The sequence below is a fragment of the Parastagonospora nodorum genome, assembly GCF_000146915.1.
Source record: "Parastagonospora nodorum SN15 chromosome Unknown scaffold_12, whole genome shotgun sequence".
NCBI classification, from domain to species: Eukaryota; Fungi; Ascomycota; class Dothideomycetes; order Pleosporales; family Phaeosphaeriaceae; genus Parastagonospora; species Parastagonospora nodorum.
Window position 1 is genome coordinate 1,019,612 of NW_001884560.1, and position 17,703 is coordinate 1,037,314.

Consider the following 17,703-nt stretch of genomic DNA (forward strand, 5'->3'; position numbering starts at 1 on the left):
CCGGAGGAATGTTGGCTCAAGACCAGAATCCTCGTCAAAGGTGTTCATCCCCAGCCAGTTCATCCTCATCGCTCTCCTGATCCTCGAGCATTTCCACGCCTGTCCCCAATGAAGTTGCCCTCCTCATGAAAAGATCTCGCTCGAGCTCGGGAAGACTTCGCAATAGTTTCCGGAAGAGAGAGCCGATGTTGGCATCCTTAATGTACGTCCAGAAATGTTGCGCGAGCGCCTTGGCCGCCCAGTCTCTGATGGTGGTGTGTCCAGGCAGTGTCACGTCTCTGGATCGATAGACGAAAGTCGCCATGATCAACATGTCCTCATTGTCCCACTCAAGATATTTCACCTTGTTAGCAATGTGGTCCAGCATGTCATCCATACCGAGCTTTTCAGCGGCCTCCCAGGCTGCGACGCACTGGGCAATGGCTTCTTTATTCTCCTCGAATGTGTCTGGTACTCGAATGCCAAACCTTTCAACTTCCATGTATTCTCCAACGAATCGAAAGTCGTCAATCGTGATTGAGGCGAGCTGAGGGTGGTGGAGCTCCCAGATGCCGTCTTCGTTTTGTCTGAAGTAATTTATTCCAGTTCGTGAGTCCTGGAAGTAGGGTCTGTCCCATACAGCGTTCATTGGAAGCCTGCGGACTTCGGACGTTGGGCCAACAACAAGCTGAACATACTCTTTGCTGTCTCCACTATGATGTGTTAGCATTCATGTGTGTTATGGAGTGGCGAAAAAGGATAACTCACATGTCGCCATCAATAGCGTCGCTAACGGGTGCTGGTGCGCGCTGGTTCAATCTGGAAGATCTGAGAAGCTGATCGAGTGACATCGCACCCGAAAATGGCCTTGTATCCCTCTGTGGTATCTCCACATCTATACCATCGATTTCAGTTGACGGGCTGGCGCTTCTCGCTTGCCTGTGACGTGCTCGTTTGTCCTCTGGACTGCTCAGTAATGTCATATCAAGATCCTCGCAGATTCTGGATGGGCGTGCGCGCTTTGGTGAATAATGAAGTCTTTTTCTTGGTGGGCGTGAGTAGAGCTCTTCATCGTCGCTATCAATAACAATGACATCTGAACTGGTCCTCCTCCGGCTGTGCACAGTTGTAGGGAAAGACGGTTTAGAGCTGGAGGGATCTGAACCATAGTGCTGTTCTCTCGATAGCTGTAAAGCCTCTTTCATATCAAGATCGAGTTCTTCCTCGTCGCTGTTGGGATCTGCCGGTGGGTAGTCCATGTAAGGGTTTGCGTACATATTTCCAGTCTTGCTTTGATTTCTGACTGCTTCTCTCCAAAAGTCTAGGCCTACTCCCGCACCCGTCCAGAAGTTTGCAGTCTCTCTTGCATATGATAGCTGCGACGTCCGGGCCCATTCACTAAGCTGATTAGGAGCGAGAAGGAACCATTAGAATATGTGTGAGACTACTTACAACCGATATGGCTCATCTACTGTTAAGATAAGACTGACGTACACGTAGCCATGCGGCCGCTTTTGCTGTATGTCGCCAGGCGCATCATCGTCAGGAAACACGATAGCCAAAACCGGAGGCTGTCCAGTGATAAGATCTCTGTACATGACATACGTTCCTGGTGACGTGATAGACATGGTGGGCTGACACGGTGGTCTGTTCCGACTAGCTGTCAAGGAGACGTTGTGTGATTTGGTGGATTCATACACAATTGTATGCAGCACCAATATTCTGATGTAGAGCTCTGAAAGATAGTGTGAGAAGCTGTCAGCCGATGAGAATGGACTAACGCACAACGAACAGCCGATTGAAAGCGTAGTGGTCGACAATGGGGACAGCTGAGCGACTTGCGATCGCTAGAACACAAAACGGGTCGCTTGGAGAGGCTTATGATTGAGAGATAGTGGAAGTAGCAATATTCGCAAGGTATTTGGTCTTCTGAATGTCTGGTCAAGGTGTTGCAGCGAGTGAGCTAGGAAATTTGGAGGCAGTAGAGTATGTCAATGGTATAAGAGGGTAGATATATGAGATTCATTGCTAGTAGCTTGAAGCGATCTCGAGGTGAAGGTTGCCCACCTGGGGCACACGGCACGGCAAAGCGGGTGAGAGAGCGATACATGGTGTATGTTGTACTCCCCAGGTGCTATAGTAAGGTGCTATACTACACAGGTATATATACTGCCCGGGTGTCTACGCTGCCCAGGTGCCTAGGCGTAAGGGATGGTCACAAGAAGCTGATCCAATCCGAAAGTGAATCAAGATGATGATAGTGATGATCATGGTCGTCGTGAATGCATACAGGCGGGCGTGGTTGCGGAGTTATGTCGCGCTCGGACCACAGGCGCGACACCACCGACGAATCTCAGGACATCTGGCATCAAGCTCACCGAGAGCTCCACGACACAACCAACTGCGAAATTCTGCGCCGGCCGACGAGGACCATATACCACGAGCCGTATTTCAGGTCATTCGGACCGCGCATCAAATCCCTCAGCGCCCCGGAAACCCACCACTTGCGACCACCTTTTAACCACCACCACCCAACCCTTCACACAAAACCGCAGCCATGCTCGGCCTCTCCGCTATGCAACCCCGGCAGCTCGCCGCCCAAGTGCTCAACTTCGCGCTCGTCCTATCCACGGCCTTCATGCTTTGGAAAGGCCTCTCCGTCGTCGCTGACTCGCCGTCTCCCATCGTCGTCGTACTCTCCGGGTCCATGGAGCCCGCATTCCAAAGAGGAGACCTGTTATTTTTGTGGAACCGCGGGCTGGATACGCAAGTGGGTGAGATTGTCGTGTACAATGTCAAGGGCAAGGACATTCCGATTGTGCATCGCGTGGTGCGGAGATACGGCGGAGGGTGAGTTTACTTTTTTATATATATCTGTATGGCATGCTAGGGAAAGTGAGAGAGATCAGCTGCGGGGTCTAGGATTGAGCTTTGGGGAAATGGTTCACTAACATGGTCGCAGAAAAACACCTCTTCGCCTCCTCACTAAAGGTGATAACAACGTCGCAGATGACACCGAACTCTACGCTACCGGCCAGTCCTTCCTGAACCGCAAAGAAGATGTCGTTGGAAGTGTTGTGGGCTTCATTCCATTCGTCGGATACGTCACAATCTTGCTGAGCGAATACCCATGGCTAAAACAAGTCATGCTGGGGCTGATGGGTGTGATGGTGGTATTGCAGAGGGAGTAGGAAAGGCTGGAGGTATTCATATTTGCGTGCTAAATTAGACTACATTCTGAAGCCTGTAAATAGGCCTGTCACGTCTTTTTTCTCCAAAAGCTTCTGAAGCAGTCGTGAAGTGTGTCACGGCGTCACTAGGTGTTGCAATAATTCGTGCGCGCTCTTTTAAACTTGACTCACTATCAGAGAGCGGCTGTCATCTCATATGTAAGCTCGAAGAGTCTCAATAACCTATGAGTGCTCGATGCAGTGCTGAAACAGCCTTGTAGTCAGCTAGCTTGGCTTTAATGCGTTTGTATAGTGCTTGAAGTTTTCAGACTTCTTCCACGCTCGAGGCCTTGACAGACAAGAACCAGATCTAGATGTTCAGATGGGCGTACAGGCAGCTATGGCAGGTCAAGTCGTTGGCATAGAGGTGCAGGACATGGCCATCGAAGAAGAGATGGAGAGTTTGAGTCTAGTGGTCCAGCATCACCTCTACACATGGATCGATACTTTCCCATTACCCGATAACGACTCGACCATATTCCCACAGGACGTCTTGGACGAGGAGAGGGTTGCACTCAGGAAATCCGCCTAGGACGCATTGGATGCGTTTGAGGATGAGTATGACGGGCAAGTGACAGAGTTGGAGACGAATCTAGATCGCCTTGGGGCATTTAGGTGTTTATTGTCCCCAACTCTTCTCATACTTCTTGACGAAGCCCTAGTCCCAAGGGTGAGAGTGTCGCGATATCATCGCGTGTTGTTTTGGTATTATTCGTTCTTTTTGATACGTGTTGGACATCTTACATAGCAAATCGCGGAGTTCAAAAAGTATATTACTTGTACTGTTCTCAACTATCAGAGTGCGCTAATACCCTCTCAGCTCACACCCCCCTCTCAAAACCACCCACCATCAGCAAAAAAGATACACATTAAATCCATCACTTGCGATGTAAGGGGTTTGAACCCTTGACCTCCGCCTGATTCCGAATTGCTTGGGAAGGCGGCATGCTAACCACTGCACTAACATCGCTTGTTCTTGTATGAAGAGGAGGGGATTTAAGTGGTGGATATCCACCTGTTGAATGCCAGAGGTTTTCAAGCAAAGATAGGGAGATTGAAAGTAAACGGGTTCAAGCGGTGAGTAGCAGTGTTTGTAATTGGGTGAGTGGCGAAGCCGGGAGGGTGCGTTCACGAGATGCGAGTAGCCGTAGCGGTCAGGTGGCAGTGGACAAGCAATCGAGAAAAGCGAATTGGATCAAGACACAGGTATGCTAGACATGATGCGATAGGCACCTACAATGAAAGGTTTCGTACGCATCAGATAAATATGCAAAGAGAGCATGCACGGATGGTGTGAAGCTGTTTGTACTGCTTTCAACTGGCAGGCGAAATCAAGGAGGTCGTACAAAGCCACCATGGATCGCACCGGCACTTTTGAAACGTGCCAATGACAATTGAATAGCGATGGAAACATCTTGTTGTGGAAGGGACACTCGCATCTGCTAGGGGCGCGAAGTACTCAGGGCATGTCCAGCCCTACGCCCAAAACTCACTCACAGCAACCTCATCAAGACCGATCATCGTTGCAAAGCATTTTCATACCGCAGTAGATAGTGTACATAGACTTGGGATCATGAGCTTCGTGATGTCTTCCCGCGTCAGAGCAAGGACGCCAAAACATCATGAACTGTCAAAGCCATGTCCGCCGTTGTTAGAATCTGCGCATGGGCTAGAGTGTAGCCGACCATCCGCAAATAGTGAACATTACAGATTTTCGCTTCAGCCCGCTCGCCGTAAAGAGTTCCCATTAAGAAAAATCAAAGGTGACATAGAGAATCCCATGCGCCGATAGTCTGGTGACTGCCGAAGCCTGGGAGATGACCGAGTTGAAGACGACTACTCGGACTCCTCCTCCTCTTCCTCGCCAGCCTGTTGGATATTAGTACGAGAGTCGTGATAATGCAGACAGTGGGACATACCTGGTAAGCGGCCTTCTCTTCCTCGTACCGCTTCTTATCAGCGGCAGCCTTGGCCTCGTAAGGAGTGCGCTGCTTCTCATTGAGAGCCTTCCACTTCTCACCGAGCATCTTGCCGACCTCGCCTATAGAAGATTAGAAACAGATGCGCAGTAATGATCAAGCGTCTGGGACTCACCGAACTTGATGCCGGGGTTGTCCTCACGGACCTTGTCGCGCTGCTCGTTGGCGAAGAACATGTAGGCGGACAAACCACGCTTGGGGGCGTTGGGGTCTAAATACTTGTCAGACACTAGTTAAGACGCGGTGCATATGAACGACTTACCCTTCTTCTTCTTGCCGCCGTCGGCCTTGGTGGCACGGCCCTTACCACGGGTTACCTTCTCCTTAGGCATGTTGATATGTGGATGGAGCTGGGGGCTGCTTGTCAGCGTCTGGTAGAAGCGATGATGTTGTCAATGCAGAAGACAGAACGGCAGAGAGGCCATAAAGAGCGCACGCAATTGATTGCGCAGTGCGCGTGGTGTTTGTGGAATCAGCTGCACCCAACGTTGGGCGGTGCGACAGCTTTGCTATGCGCGCTGATGTGACGCGGTCGCAAAACACCACGCTGCGGCGCGTTCTTGCGCGATTTTGCGGAGACAGAAGCAGCAGGAACTTACAGAAGTTGCAGGAATGCAATAAAATCAAGTGGTTGAGAGAGGTCTGTTTTGCGGTCAGTATGCGCGCAGGAGCAGTTGATGGCGACGTGATGAACAGCACTCGAACGCGATGACTGCCCGAAAGATTCAGACAAGAAGGCGGAGATTGGCCTCAATGGGCGAATTGGGGCGGGAAAAAGCGTGCAAAAATGTGTTGTGGTGCTGACTATGTTTGCGCGGTGATGCGACTTGGGATATGCAGCCGGGGACTTACCACTTGAGAATCTGGAGTGGATTTGTTGTATGAGAGTTTGTATGGGAGGGATTTTGGTGAGCGGCTGTTATGAGCACTGCGGGCAGGTCTCTTTGACCCTGGAAGGCGCGACGGGAGCACGTGACGCGCTACTAAATGGCTGGAGCCCTGCTTGTTTTGGTTGCCCGCACTTGCTCCCGGCCCAAACGCGCCCCTCCTCGCACCTGCCTCCCTTAACACCGCATAGACGGATGGGCTGAACACAATCGACATGGCTGCCGTGTCGACACAGTAATTTTCACTGCAAACAGGATGCTGTGTGCTCTCGACGCGTCCGCACCATCTCATCCTCTGCTCTGCTCCTCAGCGCCGTCTCGCGGCACATGGACCACATCATGGACGACGCGAGGCGCTGCTTGCTCTTCATTCCTGTCTGCCTGTTTCATGTGGTTAAATTGCACGCAGCAGACAGTGCTACGTTATTCGTTGGACATGCAGAGGTCGGCTCCTGGCCGTTATCTTAATACCGCGGCTGGCTGGCTGGCTGGTGTTGCTCAGGCACCATGCCATCCGCCGGTTGCGCACCGCGCTGCCTGAGGGGGGGAGCAAGACCCATCTTCGGTGTTTTCAGGCTATCGGAACCTGGCCCGGATGCCAGCCTGTTGCGTCTGCGCGCAGAATGCCCTCGTTGCGCCGGGCCTCAGTGATCCCCCATTGCTGGAGCGAGTCGCAGAGCGGTCAACAAGTCCGCATTTGGCGACGGAGCTCTTTGCAGCATGGCCAGACCGGGACTGGCTCAGGTCACATATCTGCAAGGCGGCTACATAGCCGTGGTCTTGAAGCTTGTAGTCAAGCTGAGGCTGGGCAGCTGGTATTCCATAGCACAAATCGCTTTTGATAGTACAAACATTGCAAGGGAAGCAGGTGCACCAGTCCTTCAAGCGCTTACAGCATGCCAACATGGCTGGCAGGTGCCCGGCAAACTTTTGAGTTCGTCCTGTATCCTTGACACCCACCAATATTGAGTCCATGCATCGTCACAGCGATATTTTGGATTACGCTCATACAGCAACAGTAATCGGTCGTTGATGTCAGTGACCCCGAATACGCTGAGGGCCATACAGAGTCGGGATTACAAATGCGCCGGGAGCCATCGCTGCGGAATGCGCTACCTATGACGTCTGCCAGTAAGCCATCGCCGTCGCAAGCGCAGTACCACCAGGGGATATGCTGCAACACTTCCCGCAAATGTTCTGTCGGTCAGTCTTGTTTCAATGTTTGCCGTTGCAGGGTAAAATATCAAGCTTCTCTGCATTGTTGAACCTCATAGACCTCCAGCGTACCAGCGCCAGGGGCGCAACAATCCGTGCCTCTTCATCACAGCGCGCGCTCATAAGATCTGAAATCTGTTCAAACTGACAGAGACACTACACTGGCTCTACGCTAGTGGTCCGACTTCATGTAGAGCGCGCAGGAATTGTTGCGACAGCTGGAGCCAGCTATGCATTCGTCTAGCAGCGAGTTGCAACCTCAATCCGTGGACACGAACAAGTTACACACGTTGATTCGGGCCATACAGGCCCACTAACTATGCAATAAAGAAATCCCGACAAAAATCGCAACATATCTACGATTCAAGAACGGGCAAGGACTACTGCCAGCAAACCCGTCTAGACAAACCATCTCCACCGTCAACAGAAGCACTATGCTTCAGCCAGAAGTGTACTTCCGTCACTGCTCAGAAATTTCTGCATGTCAATTGCCCTCGATTTCCTAGTGCCCATGCTTCTGATAGCTGTAGGGGAAGTGGCTTCGCTACAATTCAAACAGGGTCACTTTCCCTTGTTTCAATAAAAGAGTAACATTTCCTTTCCTGTAGCGCTTATAAGGCTCCAAGATGTGCTGGTACCTCCATATCAACCAGGGCTCATTCAAGTCAACTATCATCCTCGTCGTCCATGACCAGCTCGGTCAAGCCTTCGTCCGCTGCCCAATTGATTCCACTGCCCACGACCATCGCCGAGAGAACCCCTTTGAGCGTCTTCGCTCTCCTTCTTGATTCTCGCAGTTCCTTCTCCACAGCGCTGACTTGGTCGCGCAGTCGTGGGTCTTCGATGTCCTTGGCTGATTGCGCCTTCATGTCTTCCGCCAACGCGAGCATTTCGGCAGCAAGCTCACGATTCTTACGGCTCGCGACGATGTTTGCTTGTGCCGCCGTGTTTATGGTACGCTGAGTGGACACGAGCTTGGATGTCAATGAACCATGTACCATGGAAACCGCATCACTCTCAGCAATCAAGGGCAGTATGCGTCTGCAACAGTCAGAATAATCACGTGCACACCCAAGAGTCTATACTTTTCAGCAAATCCAGTTCGTTCTCCGCCATGAACAGCTTTGAGCACCGGATCCATTACCAGTACGTTGTGGGAAATCCTGTTGCGTAGCTCATATTCTGCTTTAGCTTCCATGGCTTCGCGTTGCGCCATGGTCAGCTGGGCTTGCAGCTCATCATCTGAAAGCTCAGAGGAATCCACCACGTGTGCTAGACCGATTTAGCGCTTCAACAAAAACAATGCAGCGCGACGGCGGACCTGATTGCTGTGCCTGTAGGAGGCTCAGCTCGAGCTCAAGTTCCTTCAACTGATCATAGAGCTGCAATGCTAGCTTCTCGGTTTCAGAGAACGCGAACGCGTCGCTGTGATTTGTTTGAAGCAAGTCTGCGTAGTCGTTTGGGTCTTGCAACTTTGCAGTCGTGTCAACCATTTCAACATCACCTTTGGTGGCCATGTTGATCGCGATAATGTCAAATTGTTTGACACGCGACTGTGATAGATGCAGCTGACCGCAACACTATGATGCAAGTCCATGTGACCCGTGCGCGGAATCCCTGCGTGGAAGCGCCTTGGCGGGTGATCGGTACCTAATGCTCACGCCTCAATACACAACTCCTTTTGTACCTCACTCCAGGGTTGCTGCACTCTATCACCCAGTGCGAGGGCAAGTCTGGATGTCGCTGCAGATAGCTGTAGCCCATACAGGCCAGCGCCTCGACGCTGATCCTGTCGCATTTAGCTCCGTAGATGCGCTCAAGCACTGGATCGCGAGAGCTTTTGAGATACCGCCCGAGTCACAGATATTGCTGACTCCAGGCGGCAAACATGTCAAGGTGCAAGCGCTACTGACGGAGGTATGTTGGTGGCCGCGAGTTGCATCTCGATCCGTCTAACGTGTGCCTTTCTAGAAAGAGATATTTGTATACAGTCGCGAGTTGTCCAGCAACCCTAAGGCTGCCGTATCGTCCACACCGCTTCCAGATGTCTTCACGCCCGATGACCCTCCAAATACGCTCTCGAACAACACCGACCTCGGAGCATGGCAGACGCTCTTTCAAGCCCGCCGCGACTGGGCCTTTGACGTCCTCGAGAAGTCGCACTCCATGTCACGCATCGCGACCAAGTACTTCGCTGAGCAGGCAACGATAGCAAAGGGCACGCAGATTGCAGTCGGAAACCATGACTCGCACATCCAGGGACTGGATGCCAAGTACAAGGCCGCCAAAGAGTGGTTTGATGGGGTCGAGAAGGAGGCAGGAGACAATCTGCGGAGACTTGATGCGGATTTTGGTCAGCTGGGAGGCATACCAGCAAAGGTCGAGTTTGCGCAGTTTCTGGCAAAGGAGATGCGCTCGGCAGAAGCAGCCCAAAATGCTCGCAAGAGTGCTCTATCTAGGACTGCATCTTTACAAGAATTTCTGGATATAGATGCGGTGAAGAGGGCGACAGGCACCAGCAAGCGCGTGAGGGAGGCAATAAGGAAGCGCATGGCAGTCATGAACACACAGCTAGAGAAGATTGGCGCCGATTACCAGGAGTTGCTAGGTGCGGTTGGTCAAAGTCAAAGTCGATCGCTGGTGGACGACTCGGAGGAGCCTTTGCGCCTGTACAATGAGATCGACGCGGTCGCTAAGAAAGTTGAGTCCGACTTTGAGCATGTCATGGGACTTGAGGCGAGCTCGAAGTCGGTTGCCCAAGTCTCGAAAATGGCACTCCTGCACACACGGAATTTCTTGCCTGCGATCAAAGAGTATAGCGTGGAGATGAGCGATTTACTTCGGAGGTCGGTAGAGCAGAAGGACTTCGCCATTCGGAACTCAGTCGAGAGCATGCAGGGTATCACCAACATCGAATCCGTCATCACGAGTATAAATGCGGAGCTCGACGCTTTCGGCATTCCAGACGAGGGCGTTGCCGCTTTCGAACTCATCTCGCTAGTCGGACGATTGCCTTACGTCTATGGTACTCTGCTTATTGAAGCCGTGCGCCGACGCGAGTGGACAGAGCGACTACAGAAAGACACCTCATCACTTGCTGAAGAGATGGCAACGTTTCAGGAAGAGGAGGAGCGACGGCGGAAAAAATGGCTGAAGCCTATTGCAGAAGTTGTCAACCTAGAAGCAGTACAGGGAGGAATTGTTGGCTTTGAGATGAACGTACAACCTGAGAAGAACATTTGGCCAGTGGTAAACCGTGACGATCTCGTTGAGTATCACCAGATATTACAAGGGTTAGAAGGCCAGAGCACAGAAGCCGAAGCACTTGGACATGCCATCAAAGATCTTGATCGTCCGACGAAGCAACAAATCAAGCGCGCCAAGAATTTCAAAATGGGCAGCGTTCATGAGCCTGCCTTTGGCAAGGCTTCTGCGCTTATGGTCCGAGGCGACGACGAACTGCGGGTGATCAAGGAGGCTAATTTGAAGCTTGAGGATGAGCTCAGAGGTTCCAAGAGTAGGGTACGCAGGCTCGAAGACCTACTTCACCGCCAAAGTCAAAGCAGCAGACTCTCCATAGGAGGTCCACCGCCATCCTTTGGCGCTCAGAGTCCTGGCGATCCATCAACTCTGGCTCTAGAGACTGCTTCACCCAAGCCGTTCGAAGAACATTCCCGGAGATCTTCTGTCTCTTCGCGACGTTTCTCGACAAACCAGGGTCAGGATGACAAGCGCCGTGTTGTCCGTCTTGAACAAGAACTAGCAGCTGAAAAAGAGGCTCGAGCCAATCTTGAAAAGCAAGCCCAGGCGCGCAGAGATGAAGATGCAGAGTCACAGCGACGTTTTGAAGAGGCTATGTCAACCAAGAACAACATCATGGAGAACATGAAGGCTCAGCAACGGGAGTTTGCAGACGAGCGGAGATCTCTCGAGAGCGAAATCCAGGCTTACAAGACGAAAATTGAAGAGGCCGAAGATGAGCTTGACCGTGTGCTCGGCAGCAGAGATCATGAACGTACAGGAGTTGACGCACGTGTTCAGGAGCTTGCATCCGAACTAGAAAAAGCTCGTAATGAAGCTGCAGAGCACAGCAGAGATGCCGAGACGCGGGTTGCATCTTTGCAATCCGAGTTGGACAAGCGCACCCAAGCGCAGACACAGCACATGGAATCCCTTGCCACGGTCCTTACGCAATTAGCCCCTGGCGAGAGCATCCCTGAGGAGCATGCTGCACTTGTGAGCCGGCTCGAGGATCTTGCTGCGAGATCTTTCAGCCACCAGAAGGAGCTGGAACAGGCAGTCGCAATAGCCAAATCTGAGAACGACAACACCCGCACGCAAATGGAAGAGCAAGAGAACAAGCTCAAATCTCGTACCACGGATCACGAAAAGGAGATTGCAGCTGTTCGTGAACAGCTCGAAACTGAACAAGCGAAGTTCGTCTCTATCAGTTCGGAGCTCGAAGATGAACGACGCCAACTTCACGACATCCGCGCCAAATTTGCCGAAGGCGAGACTGGTTCTGAAGAGTTGCGCAAGCGTGTTGAAGAGGAAGAAGCAAAGGTTGGCCGTCTCAGGATCGAACTGGCAGAGAAGAATTCACACATTAATGGTCTTGACATTGAGCTTATGCGCCTTGAGAAGAAGGTACTGAAGTACGAAGAGCTCGATTCATCTCGCACGCATCAACGGGTTGCTCGCGCAAGGGACCTCAGTCAGCGGCTATACACGCAGCATGAGCGTCTCGTCCGCTTGCTTGAGGCACTTGGCTTTGTGATCATCCAAGAGAATGGGGAGATGGTACTACAACGAGCATCTAAGCTCGGCAACAGTACTGTCATGTCAGACACGAATGCTGGACTAAGCCGAAGCACGACCACGCCTTCACCGACACCATTGAAGCGATTCCTTGATGATATTGGAGACCTCTCTTTCCTACAATGGACCGAGTCTGCAAGTCCAGAGGAGGAAGATCGGCGATACCAGGAGCTCATTGACAAGCTGGACATGTTCAACCTCGAGACCTTCAGTGATGCGGTTGCAAAACGCATGCGTGATATGGAGCATACTGCTCGGAAGTGGCAGAAAGAAGCTCGTGCTTACCGCGACAAGTCTCATCGTTTCCAGGCGGACGCTCACGATAAGATTGCATACCGCTCATTCAAAGAGGGTGATCTTGCACTTTTCTTGCCTACCCGCAACAACGCTCATCGTCCTTGGGCAGCATTCAATGTCGGAGCACCGCACTTCTTCCTTCGCGAGCAAGACTCGCATCGTCTACATGGTAAAGAATGGCTTGTCGCACGCATTTCTAAGGTAGAAGAGCGTGTGGTAGACCTATCCAAGACCCTCGAAAGCGGTCCACGTGCATCTCCTGACGGACGATCAATTGCCTCTAGCAATGCTGTTTCATTTGAGGATGACAACCCGTTCGAGCTTTCGGACGGCCTACGCTGGTACTTGCTTGACGCCACCGAGGAAAAACCTATGGCACCGGGTACACCAGGCATCAAGGGTGCAGTCACGGTCAAGAGCAGTCTTGAAACCGGTCAAGGCGAAATGCAACGTGCCAAGAAGAAATCTTCAATGGATCCTGCAACCCAACTCGGTAAATCACTCGACAGCCGTCGCAGCAGCGGCAATAGCAAGAAGAGCGTGCCAGTTGTAGGTGGCAAACCCTCGGCCGAAGTCCTATCACCCAGCGAAAACGCAGATTCGAATCCCAACTCCAACACAGCGACACGCGGTGCAAGTCCGGCTGGCGCACATGGACCAAGTCACCTCCGAGAAACCGAGACAAGCAACAACAACGGAAATGAAACGGTGGCAGCCAGGATGGTAGAAGACCAAGAAGGACTAAACGTACGCAAGGACTTACTCTGGGGACCTTAGCTTCACACCTAAGCTCCCCGTCGCAGTCTGTGTCAACAAGGCTGACGTACGTCCCAGGCTCATCGTCCCAATCTCAGTCGCCAACATACGCCACAGAAGCCTGGGCCGTCGAATAGTACCATGTTACGATCTGCAAATGCTTCACCAGTGAAAAATAGGGTGGGCAGTCAGAGCGATCAGAGTCCAAGGAGACCGACGCCGGTTCAGCGGAAAGGAAGTATATGGGATAGCTTCTTCCAGTACGATATTGAGTATTCAGGTGGGAATGGCAAGGCTAAGAAGTAGACGGAAACTCTTCAGAGCAGAATGGGGTATTTGTTTGCATGCATAGCATAACATAGCGAAGGGCGCTATATCATAGACTTTTGTGGTTATATCTGATAACATTTAGGAGGTACATGTGGACAGCTTGCGATAGACAATCAACATTCCAACACAACCGCACACATTACATCACACCTCGTCCTATCCTGATCTTCCAACACTTGACACATGAAACACTGCCACAAACGATCGACGACGCAAACCTTCTTGTCCTGTCGATCCCAGCACTATCGAAACCCACGCCTTCGGGTCGCTCTTTGATCATCAGCCAAACGAAACAAGCTCTGTAAGTGAAGCTTATCGCTGCTTGGTAGGGGATTTGTCACACGCTGTGGAATGCTTGTGACGACAGACACGTCACCAAGTGGCGCGTGGAATGTAATGTGTGGCGAGTGAGTAACGTGGTAGTGTGACGCTGATATGCGGGCCGTGGAGATCATGTTTGATCAGAGGCACAGTACGCACGTATGAATGGACGTGTCTGCCTATACTGTAGGTCGATGGTGTGATGCTCTGCCGGCATTGGAGAATCCACGGCTGTGACCCTCGAGATCTCCGCTTAAAGCTCCGTACAGCAGCCTCTAATAACTTACCTGTACACATATATTACCAAACAAATTGAATGGGAGGTACGACATATACACTCCAACCACGGAAATCTCAGGGAAATAAACATTGCGCGCATGCGGAACTTCCCTTGCCTTTTTTTTTGATCATCCATTCCAACGGGATCGTCCATATCCTGCACGAGTCGAAATGACTTGCGGGATCAGCACTGCAACATTTCGACTTGCCCAAGCGCCTATGCGATCAGCGAAAAGCTTGGATCGTGGCACAGAAAGGCTTGTCTCGTCGTTGCGCAAGCGTAACTGCAAGTCCTTTGTGGAAAGTTCCACGGGCGATTGTGCAAACGTTGCACCAGAAAATTTGTGAAATGCAAAGGAGTGATAGTGTGTATCAAGCCTTTTCGACACAAAGCTTGTTATCTCCTCACCTCCTTGAATGAAACTTGTGCGTTCGTCGCAAGTGCCGAAGAGTGCGCATTCCGAGGTGCTGTGACGTACACGTGACGCTGGTAATTCACCTCGGGAATCGGGAAGCACGGCTCGACCGGGCGGAGCGGGAAAGCCGAGTGGCATATTGCATTCTCTTGGCGCATCGGAAAAGTGGCGAGAGCGACACCGGATATGCAGCGTGAGAAAGCAACTCGGAGACTTGTGGGTATCCATAGTCTAGAAGGTTCTGCATCGTCAGTGCGTGTTGTGTGTGTGTGGGCTGATCACACCGCTCATCGGACAATGGCAGGGCATGTCGAGCGGAAACTTTGTACTGTAGTGTTGCGACGCCAAGTTTGGCAAGAAATATACATTTTTATTGACAAACACTTTCGCTAAAAATAAACTAGAGAAGAATCGCTGACCGCCTGTGCGCCTCGCTTGCAAAGCAGGAAGAAATTGATAGAAGTTGGTCGTAGCACTGCTTGTGCATTCGTGAACTGACACGATCGCAGCCCAATGCCAAGGAGCGAACGTGGACGCAAGGTCGCCCATGCGCTTTGGTGAAGTATCCCCCTGTCTTTTTCACCGTGGAAGAACGCCGAAGGGAGACCGAGATATGTAATGAGAAGCGCAAACCACTTGACTGAGTCAGAGAGGGCGTTTGGGTATTGCGCAAAGTAAGAGTTGGGTATCCAGCAGTAGCAGCAGAGTAGAGATGACACAAGTAAAAGTGGAGAATGTGCAAGCTTGTTGCGAGCAGTCGAAAAACATGCAGTTCGTCGAAGCGAAGATGAGTTGAGATGTGTCGTGGCGTGTGGTTCGTGATGCCTTACGACCTTCGGGCCGAAGAGTCGTGTGGTCATAATCATGTGGACCGGCTGATGTACAGAGCGGAGTCTAGTGAGCAGCACGGTCTAGACTATAGACCCGCTAATGTCGCGGTGCGTTCAGAACGTTATTCAAACGGCAGGAGCACGAGCTGAGTCGGGCGGAGTGGGCTGTGCGGCGGCGGTAGTGACGCCGCCAAGCAACGGACGAAAGTGTCGAGGTGCCGCTCAGCGCGAGAAGATGCCGGAGAAGCGCTTGGTGCGTCGGCGCACGCGCGATATCATGTTGACCTTGAACGGCTCGGACAGCGATGCGTGTCGCACGCTGCTGACGTCGGCGCTAGAGGAGTCGCTCGGTGTGGCAACGCTGGTCTCCTCCTCGTCTTCACGAGAGATGGGGTACGGTGATACGGGGCGAGGATTCGCCGTTGGCAGGGAAGAAGTAGCGGTCCAGACGGGAGTTCATGGCACGGTTCTTCTCTGATGCTGCTACGACAAGACTGCTCTTGCTGCCAACGCTGGTGGCACTGTCGGTTCGGGTGACCTCGTCAAGACGGATGTCGCGACGAGCTGCGTTCAAAGATGTGGAGTGGGCGCGCGCAAGTCCTGAAAGAGATCCTACGGGAGGCGCTGGGCCGTCACCAATGAGGCGGTACTCGAACTCGGAGACATGGCCTTGGCAGTATGGGCAGTACTCGACCTTGACTTCCCATCCTGAGAATGCCCAGCTTCTTTCCGCATGTGGAGAGATTGCTGGATGGAGTGCATGGACGGACGAGGTGGTACCAGCGGTGCTGGCATGGGAGAACAGTGACGCAAAGTTCGGCGACGCACATGATGGCGATGTGTTCAAGTGAGGTCGAGGTAGACTCGTTTGCGGGGAGACCTGCCTTGGAGCAGCGTCTTGTAGGTTGGGGACGTCGTGGTGGAAAACGTGATGTCGGCGACGTGGACTTTTAACAGCTGTCACGAGACAATGACGGGTGGCGATCTGGGGTAGACGCTAGTAGCCACTGCGGAGCTAGGCTGCGGTGGTCTAGATGAAGTGGGCTGAGAATGGAAAGTTGTCTGAGGACGGGGGCTGGCGATGGTATAAATGCAGCGTGGTCCGTAATATGCGAATAGAGGTAGTGGTGACGCTGTGTGCCAAGCTGTGAATGCTGATAGGCGGGTTGCTCAGGAGGATCGCCCTTGCCTCTTTGGACGGGGACGAGGGGAAAGTGGCAGATGGCGTGTGTCGGGATTTGGATCAGAATTCTGGTTCGGATGGCCAAACAGGTGTAGGATAAGTAGTGTGTTTGCTGGTGGAGTGGACGGAAGGCGAGGGGCGAGAGATGATTGGCGTTGGGGGGTCGGCGGGCTGGCGATGATTGGCTTGCTGAACGCGCAGGACAGTTTGATGGACAGGCAGCAGTGTCTGAGTCAAGATTGCTAACGCTGACTATTGGGACCGAGTGAAGGTTAGAAGTGCGCGAGGTCAGCCTTATACAGCGGTCCGAGGGCGATGTGTGAATCGTATGACGGGCAGACGTAAGCTGTACGCTCTCGGGGCACGACATGTCTTTATTTAATGCGACCACTGTGCTGGGCAGCGGGGGCCAGGCTTCGACAAGGGAGCGCCGTCTAGCGTGGTGGAGCGACTGGGAGCAGTGAATTCGCCCAGGATGCAGCGAACCCTAAGATGGTCTAGGTTTACACTCCACTCCTCCCATCGCGGCGCCGGGACGAAGCACGCGGAATTTACACTAACGGCCACACCAGAAATTGGTTACATGATGCGGCTTCACTCGCGGCCAGTATTGATAACCACTCCACTGCGTCTCACCGCTCCCGGACATCAGCGTGCTCTGTTCGCTGTTGGGAGTCGATGCGAGCTTCTGTGAACCAGCAACACGCCCAACGTGGGCCGCACCATTGGTACTCACTCGCTTGTATCAGGCGATATGTGTGCTTTGTGCGCGCCCCTGTGCGACAATCTAAATCTCTTCGTGACACAGCGACACGGCGCTTGGACATGCTCGTAAGGTGTAATCCCCAAGACGACCAGGGTCGCGATTCTGCCAGAACAAACACGACTATGGTGAATGACGTTAGAGATCACCACCACCAGCGTCCGACGCCAGCCCACGCCAGACTGCACGCAAAATCGCTCATGAGGTGCTGCGCCTCGCGTGGTTTCTTTCCAGTGAGGGGAAGCAGTGGGCTTGAAAGCTTGGAAGAACCGCGCAGAGCCGAAACTTAAACCAACAGTACGACTAGCAGACTGCTGACCGCTGAGGTCGCTTTGCAGGATCCAGCGTGAAAGTGAAACGACAAGAAGTCAATATTGCTTTTGCCCTGCGTGCTGAGAAACAACGTGGGCAATATGGACG

The 17,703-nt window shown here is 52.4% G+C and overlaps 8 protein-coding genes and 1 non-coding gene across 9 annotated transcripts; 2 read left to right on the plus strand and 7 right to left on the minus strand.

Moving 5' to 3' along the window:
• Positions 1–34: 34 nt before the first annotated feature.
• Positions 35–830, minus strand: SNOG_08370 (hypothetical protein; the record flags this gene model as incomplete). The annotated part of the gene is made up of 2 exons (XM_001798634.1): positions 35–692; positions 748–830. 2 exons carry the CDS (start codon positions 828–830, stop codon positions 35–37), a joined length of 741 nt encoding a protein of 246 aa, XP_001798686.1.
• A 1,027-nt stretch (positions 831–1,857) lies between these two features.
• SNOG_08371 (hypothetical protein) lies at positions 1,858–2,089 on the minus strand (the record flags this gene model as incomplete). The annotated part of the gene is made up of 2 exons (XM_001798635.1): positions 1,858–1,916; positions 2,047–2,089. The coding sequence occupies 2 exons, from the start codon at positions 2,087–2,089 to the stop codon at positions 1,858–1,860; spliced, it is 102 nt and encodes a 33-aa protein (XP_001798687.1).
• A 447-nt stretch (positions 2,090–2,536) lies between these two features.
• On the plus strand, positions 2,537–3,741 carry SNOG_08373 (hypothetical protein; the record flags this gene model as incomplete). Its single annotated transcript, XM_001798636.1, has 3 exons — positions 2,537–2,829; positions 2,942–3,141; positions 3,479–3,741. The coding sequence occupies 3 exons, from the start codon at positions 2,537–2,539 to the stop codon at positions 3,739–3,741; spliced, it is 756 nt and encodes a 251-aa protein (XP_001798688.1).
• Positions 3,742–4,092: 351 nt separating this feature from the next.
• Positions 4,093–4,179, minus strand: SNOG_16678. The gene is given in 2 exon segments: positions 4,093–4,128; positions 4,143–4,179. It is a non-coding gene; the product is annotated as a tRNA-Gly (tRNA).
• Positions 4,180–4,729: 550 nt separating this feature from the next.
• On the minus strand, positions 4,730–6,080 carry SNOG_08374 (hypothetical protein). The gene is made up of 6 exons (XM_001798637.1): positions 6,041–6,080; positions 5,788–5,830; positions 5,451–5,538; positions 5,304–5,399; positions 5,129–5,250; positions 4,730–5,078 (listed from the first exon to the last, which is right to left on the minus strand). Exons 3-6 carry the CDS (start codon positions 5,518–5,520, stop codon positions 5,046–5,048), a joined length of 321 nt encoding a protein of 106 aa, XP_001798689.1. The 5' UTR covers positions 5,521–5,538; positions 5,788–5,830; positions 6,041–6,080; the 3' UTR covers positions 4,730–5,045.
• Positions 6,081–6,651: 571 nt separating this feature from the next.
• SNOG_08375 (hypothetical protein) lies at positions 6,652–6,981 on the minus strand (the record flags this gene model as incomplete). The annotated part of the gene is made up of 2 exons (XM_001798638.1): positions 6,652–6,887; positions 6,969–6,981. The coding sequence occupies 2 exons, from the start codon at positions 6,979–6,981 to the stop codon at positions 6,652–6,654; spliced, it is 249 nt and encodes an 82-aa protein (XP_001798690.1).
• A 974-nt stretch (positions 6,982–7,955) lies between these two features.
• SNOG_08376 (hypothetical protein) lies at positions 7,956–8,807 on the minus strand (the record flags this gene model as incomplete). Its single annotated transcript, XM_001798639.1, has 3 exons — positions 7,956–8,331; positions 8,376–8,532; positions 8,612–8,807. 3 exons carry the CDS (start codon positions 8,805–8,807, stop codon positions 7,956–7,958), a joined length of 729 nt encoding a protein of 242 aa, XP_001798691.1.
• A 220-nt stretch (positions 8,808–9,027) lies between these two features.
• SNOG_08377 (hypothetical protein) lies at positions 9,028–13,298 on the plus strand (the record flags this gene model as incomplete). The annotated part of the gene is made up of 4 exons (XM_001798640.1): positions 9,028–9,207; positions 9,262–10,812; positions 11,008–13,152; positions 13,209–13,298. The coding sequence occupies 4 exons, from the start codon at positions 9,028–9,030 to the stop codon at positions 13,296–13,298; spliced, it is 3,966 nt and encodes a 1,321-aa protein (XP_001798692.1).
• Positions 13,299–15,559: 2,261 nt separating this feature from the next.
• Positions 15,560–16,167, minus strand: SNOG_08378 (hypothetical protein; the record flags this gene model as incomplete). The annotated part of the gene is made up of 3 exons (XM_001798641.1): positions 15,560–15,714; positions 15,743–16,045; positions 16,104–16,167. The coding sequence occupies 3 exons, from the start codon at positions 16,165–16,167 to the stop codon at positions 15,560–15,562; spliced, it is 522 nt and encodes a 173-aa protein (XP_001798693.1).
• Between the last annotated feature and the right edge of the window lie 1,536 nt (positions 16,168–17,703).

Bases quoted from the DNA above. Each gene is read 5' to 3' on its own strand.
- SNOG_08374 (XM_001798637.1), bottom strand. From the start codon at position 5,520: ATGCCTAAGGAGAAGGTAACCCGTGGTAAGGGCCGTGCCACCAAGGCC. The intron at 5,400-5,450 runs GTAAGTCGTTCA...ACAAGTATTTAG, and splicing joins CGGCGGCAAGAAGAAGAAGG to ACCCCAACGCCCCCAAGCGT. The intron at 5,079-5,128 runs GTATGTCCCACT...AATATCCAACAG, and splicing joins AAGAGAAGGCCGCTTACCAG to GCTGGCGAGGAAGAGGAGGA.